Source organism: Helianthus annuus, chromosome 4, assembly GCF_002127325.2.
Source record: "Helianthus annuus cultivar XRQ/B chromosome 4, HanXRQr2.0-SUNRISE, whole genome shotgun sequence".
Taxonomy (NCBI): Eukaryota; Viridiplantae; Streptophyta; class Magnoliopsida; order Asterales; family Asteraceae; genus Helianthus; species Helianthus annuus.
In genome coordinates, this window is record NC_035436.2 from 175,031,006 (window position 1) to 175,037,200 (window position 6,195).

The window sequence follows — 6,195 nt, forward strand, 5'->3', positions numbered from 1 at the left end:
AGTGCACATTTCTTACCCATTCGGGAAACTTATAATTCAGAAAAGATGGCAGAAGTTTATATGAACGAGATTATATCCCGACATGGGGTTCCGGTGTCTATAGTATCCGACCGGGACACCCGGTTCACGTCCCGTTACTGGAGGAAGTTTCATGAAGAATTGGGAACCCGGTTACATATTAGCACCACCTACCATCCTCAAACCGATGGTCAATCGGAACGAACTATACAAACATTAGTTGATATGTTAAGGGCGTGTGCCATGGATTTTGGGGGAAGCTGGATGATCATCTACCCTTGGTAGAATTTTCATATAACAATAGTTATCATAGCAGCATAAAAATGGCCCCCTATGAAATGCTCCATGGGAGGAAATGTAGAACCCCGGTTTGCTGGGGGGAAATGGGTCAGCGCGAACTCGCGTCAAAGGATCTAATAGCCGAAACAAATGAAAAGATTGATATGGTTAGATCGAGAATTAAGGCGGCGCAAGATAGACAAAAGTCTTATGCAGATCGACGAAGGCGACCAATTGAGTTTCAAGTAGGAGATCATGTGTTACTAAAAGTCTCTCCATGGAAAGGGATAATTCGTTTTCGTAAACGCAGAAAGCTAGGTCCTCGATACATTGGGTCATTCAAGATACTCGCTCGGGTCGGGGCGGTGGCGTATCAGTTAGAATTACCACCCGCGTTGGATGGGATTCATAACACCTTTCATGTGTCGCAATTGCGAAAGTGCCTCGCGGATGAGTCCGCATACGTACCTTTGGATGATATTGAAGTGGATGAGAAATTAAATTACGTTGAAAAGCCCGTCGCAATAAAGGATTTTAAAGTAAAGCAACTCCGCAACAAATCCGTTCGGCAAGTGTTGGTCCAATGGAAACATCGAAAAGGATCGGATCTCACGTGGGAAGCGGAGGATGAAATGCGAGAACATTACCCAGAATTATTTGGTACGTATTCAAGTTTCGGGGACGAAACCTTCTTTAAGGGGGTGGACTTGTAACACCCCAAATTCTCGTATGACCTAAAAGCATAATGTGTGTTGATGATTTAATAAGTAAAATGGAAAATATATAGAATTATGTCAAAAAAATAAAAGTTAGTAAAAGAAAGATGGTTAAGTTAAAAGGTGAATGATTAAAGTAAATAGGGATTTAAAAGATGAGGGACTAGATATGTAAATATTGTATTAAAACATGACAAAAAAAATAAAACAGACTTAGTCTGGTGGGTGCGATCATGAGAAGCCCGGGGGGAAACTCCTTCCCTCTCAAAACCCTAAATCACAAAATTCCATCAATTGAAAGCCTGATTATTGAAGAATCGAATGCATGAGCTAAGAATCCTGATTATCTAAGTGTTCTTGATCTCAAGTAAGTGAAATTTCGTGATTTGATGATGTTTGATTATGTGGGTTTTGTGTAATTCATGAATGTAATACAAAATTCAGTATGATTAATGGTTGCTATGAAGGTCTAGACATCAATAGATGCTTAATTTCGAATATGAGCATGATTAGGGTAAAACCCACTTGCATGTCAAGTAATGCTTAGCAATTGTGAAGTTTTGTATGTTAATTTGATTGTTGATTTATGAAATTGTTATGAATATTGATTTGGAACCATTTGTTCATAGTCAAAATAGTAAGTTATGGATTAGGGTAATGATTATTGTTATGAAAGATTATGATTAACCATTGATGAAATAGGATGGACATGTTATAACTACTTGTACATGATGCCTTGTAGATAGTACGCACACCATGTGTTTGATTAAATGTCTAAACGAATTTAGATATGATTTTGTATGAAAATTCGCTAAATTGATGAGATGTAATCATGGTGGGAATGTATGTAAATTATAAATATCGTATTCGATAATAAAGAATGTGAAAGTAATGGGAGCTAAGTGAATAAAGTTATGATGTTCAGGAAATAAGAAGGAGGAAGGAGCAAGTCACTCCAAGGCACAAGGAGCTCAGGATCACGGTAAGTTCATACGAACTCATTTCTCTTTTATGTTGTTCTACGGATGAAGAATAGTTATTAAACCTAAATGTTGAGTTGTGAGTCGTTATTGGTTCAAATGTCGATATGTTATATGATAGAAAACGGATAAGCGACATAATAGTGACGGATGTATAATGACCACTCAAGCAGGATAAGATTGTATGGAAAGTAGGATTATGAGATGGTTAAGTAACGACTTGTTGTAAACGGGTCAAAATGATATGTTATGCTAGGCATGTATGATAAGGGTTACCCGTTGTAAATGGGTAAATTAGGACAAGCACGACGATTATTGTTGACGTTTGAAAATGGCTCATTACGAATGGGTCGAATGATATGAATGTATGAATGTATCGAGATGTTAGAATGAAAGAAAGTTAATGGAAAGGATGTTTAATGAAAAGAATGTTGTAAATAAGATTTGTCAACGATTGGTAAATTGTTAATGGGTCGATTAAAAGCATGTAAAGTGAATTATGGTTTTGTTTGTGCATTATGAATTAACTAATGTATAAATGTTGTGCATGATAGGTAAATCTCATGTTTGAAGTTGGCGAGCTCGGACGAACACACTAAATTGCCCTTTTTGCGCTTCCGGACTATGTTATCTTTTACTTATGGGTCGAAAATCATTTTGTTAATGTAAATGTTAACCGTATGTCTAGAATAATAGTAAGTGTTTTCAGAACGTTTGAATCCCTTGGGTTGTTTTTGAATTATAATGTAAAAACAGGGAAACGTTTATGTTACAAATGGGTCATGCCCAATTTTTGTTAAAAGTCTTGTATGTTTGATCGTTAAAGAAAGTGGATGCCACAAGTCCGAAGTGATGAGGTATGTGTGTCTTTTTAAACTTTCTACAATTTTTGCCCTAATTGATTATTTGGGTGTTATTTGTTAGAATTAAGTGGCTGTTGAGCTTTAATCGGGTAATTGTTACGTGTTAATTGTTAGAAACTTTGTTAGAAATTGGGGGGTTTATTGATTGAATTAGAATTCTTAGACTTTGTTAATTGACAAATTGTTAGTCTTGTTAATTGTTACTTGTTGGCTTGTATAACGGATCCTAAACAAACATCTGGATGTCAAAAACGTAAAAAGGAGAAAACGATTTGAAGAAATGGTCAAGTCTCAAACCGGTTCTATTCAAAAGTTCTTGGCGCCTATAGTTAATGTTAAGGAACATGTCGAAACCATTAGATAGTATTAAATGTGAAGAGTTGATCCACCAACTTGCTATCAAGAATACAAGAAAAGCTTCACAAATCATTGGTAAGTTATTAGCTTATTATAGTATGTTATCTACAACCTTTTTTTTGAACCATACACGTGACTCAAAATACATCATTTTTATTCAAGCACACAAATAGGTACACAAATCACAAACATAAGGTACAACTATCAACGAGCTTTCTCAAGTTCGAGTATCACAACTTATAAAAAACTTCACAAATATAAGAGTTCTCAAGTTCGAATATCACAACTTATAAAAAACGATCACAACCTTCAAAGCAAACCTCACGTTCACTTTGGAGACATGGACACAACTTTCACCCAAGTAGGCCTAGAAAGGATATCAGAAGCCCACGCGTTGACATGCGGCCGTGCGTCAAACAGACTCTTCATCTTCGTCCCAATCAAGATATGCAAGTACGGTAGGTGATGGAGATCCGCCAGCGTGAAGCTATCTCCGCCCAAATACTTGCACTCTGTCAGCCGTTGTTCATACACATCAAGCACATCCTCCAGTTTCTTCTCCAAGTCAGCCACAACCGCCTCATCAGTTGTCAGTCCAAACATCTGCTTAAAATACAGCTCCCAACCCAGCTTCGACGACGTCGGATCAAACTTCTGACCTTCCACTTCCATCCACATTGTTTGTATCGCAGATATCTTTGGATCCTTACATACCAGATCCGTCCCCTTATCTGCGTAAGCCTCCGCTACGTACTTTGTAATCGCCCTTGATTCTGCAACAAATTACTAAATATTGAGCCCAAGAAACATAAATAAAAACTGAAACTGACACTAATGTAATACCGAATAGCTTGAAATCACCATCCTCAAACACTGGAACTTGACCAAATGGCTGCATAGAAGATATTACTAAAATCAAAGCAAACATTAATTACTAAAAATCTAAGTGATAGGGATTACTGTACGTTGAGAGCGAGGAACTGAGGTGTCTTCTGTTCACGGGTGGCAAAATCGACAGGAACGAACTCGAAGTCGAGATCCTTCTCAAAGAGTGCTGCCATAGCACGTAACACTGGGGTGAACGTAAGATCCCGTGCAATTTGATCGTCATTAGTTGTAATAATTCAAGGAAATGATTGTGTGTACATATATAGTAGGCAGTTTTTGACCTTTGCAATTATGTGTGTAAATACCAATGTTTTGAAGTTATCAAACCGGCCATCCGATGTATTCGAAAAAATCAAAATAACCAAGAGTAACAGAATCCAACAAAACTAAGTTTAAATTAATTATCTATTACACCAACTATAATTTATAAAACGCCTAAAAATTGTCTACCCATTAAATATATTAAGTGACCCAAGTTCGATTTCGGCCACCATGTTTAGTTTTGGCAGCGTCGTCTGCTGATGTTGGGAGATTAGGCGAGTAGGCGGCGATCGCTTGTTCGATCCTTGAACTGAGCGGGTTTTCCTCGGTTCGGACACGAGTGTTTCCGGCTGTTAAAAAAAAATATTTAATGATGTTTAGTCACGTTGTAGGACATGACCATACAAAAATTTGTCATCACTCCCATGCAAGTTATTTCACAAATTATCATCCAAGTGATATCCTTCTCAATCTACAAATAGCTATTTTTAAGAATTTCTTTTATGTATAAGGCTAACTGACAAAGATTATGTTTATTGAATAGTTAAACACATAATATACCAAACATTCCATATATCCAACCAACAATTAGATCTTATCACCTTAAATCCATCATTATTCAACAACATGGCTAATTAAAACGGATTTAGGGGTACAATACAACTCTCAATATCAAACAAAACCTTCACTTCGAAGCATGGAAACAATTTTCACCCAAGCAGGCCTGGAAAGAATATCAGCAGCCCACGCGCTCACATGCGGCCGCGCGTCAAACAACTTCTTCACCTTCGTCATCATAAGATAATGCACATTCGGCAGGTGGTGGAGATCCGCCAGCGTGAAGCTATCTCCGCCCAAATACTTGCTCTCCGTCAGCCTTTTTTCATACACGTCAAGCACACTCTCTAGCTTGGGCTCGAACTCCGCCAATAACGCCTCATCAGCTTCCCGCCCGCGATGCAACACATTGATATATAACTCAATTACCAGTTTATGAGACGGTAAATTGAATTGATGAGCTTCTACTTCCATCCACACCGACTGAATCGCCATCTTTTTCGGATCATTCATCATCAGATCCGTTCCTTTATCCGCGTAAGCGCGTGCTACGTATTGCGTTATCGCCCTTGATTCTGTGAAAAGTACGCAAATGTTGAAACCCTAAAAACCCTACTTTGAGTTAAAAAGTTACAGGTGCTAGCGTTTTATTACCGAATATTGTGATGTCACCGTCCTCTAGCACAGGAACTTGACCGAACGGCTACATTAGTCAAAATTAAAGATAAAAAACAGATCGATTAAAAAGTTAGATTGTAGGGACTATGCTTACGTTGCGTGAGAGGAATTGAGGAGTTTTGTGTTCTCTGTCGGCCATATGCACCTTTACGAATTCGACGTCTAAATCCTTTTCGTAGAGGCTGACGAGAGCGCGAAATGTGGCGTTTGAAGGGACGAAACCGTATAATTTAAGAGCCATTGTTGCCGATAGTAGCTGGTAAATTGAAAGATGATGCTGCAGATGTAGATGATCTTGAATTGAAGGTCGTAGAACAAGTGATATAGGGGGTGTTTGGTATTGTACTATTGTGTGAGTGTTCAAAAAGTCCTTTGAAGTGATTGGGATTGATTATTCATGGAGAGAGTCTTTAAATGGAGGAAGACTTTTGTATTTACCTTTATAGATTTGTTAATGTATCATTGATTATTTTTTTTAACGGTAAGGAATAATGTTTCAACCATCATGATACCGGGTGTTGTGGCCAAGATCAACTACTTGGCCGTCGCTAGCCTCTTGGCTCTCTTAGATGTGCGGAAACCCGACCTCCACCCGCC

At 38.1% G+C, this 6,195-nt stretch overlaps 2 protein-coding genes and 1 long non-coding RNA gene across 3 annotated transcripts; 1 reads left to right on the forward strand and 2 right to left on the reverse strand.

Moving 5' to 3' along the window:
- Positions 1-1,257: 1,257 nt before the first annotated feature.
- On the forward strand, positions 1,258-2,789 carry LOC110935101. Its single transcript, XR_002588868.2, has 3 exons — positions 1,258-1,380; positions 1,939-1,995; positions 2,548-2,789. It is a non-coding gene; the product is annotated as an uncharacterized LOC110935101 (long non-coding RNA).
- Positions 2,790-3,451: 662 nt separating this feature from the next.
- On the reverse strand, positions 3,452-4,274 carry LOC110937355 (glutathione S-transferase-like). Its single transcript, XM_035989470.1, has 3 exons — positions 4,179-4,274; positions 4,057-4,105; positions 3,452-3,986 (listed from the first exon to the last, which is right to left on the reverse strand). The coding sequence occupies exons 1-3, from the start codon at positions 4,272-4,274 to the stop codon at positions 3,541-3,543; spliced, it is 591 nt and encodes a 196-aa protein (XP_035845363.1). The 3' UTR covers positions 3,452-3,540.
- Positions 4,275-4,880: 606 nt separating this feature from the next.
- LOC110937354 (glutathione S-transferase) lies at positions 4,881-5,987 on the reverse strand. Its single transcript, XM_022179763.2, has 3 exons — positions 5,693-5,987; positions 5,575-5,623; positions 4,881-5,495 (listed from the first exon to the last, which is right to left on the reverse strand). The coding sequence occupies exons 1-3, from the start codon at positions 5,837-5,839 to the stop codon at positions 5,035-5,037; spliced, it is 657 nt and encodes a 218-aa protein (XP_022035455.1). The 5' UTR covers positions 5,840-5,987; the 3' UTR covers positions 4,881-5,034.
- Positions 5,988-6,195: the final 208 nt, after the last annotated feature.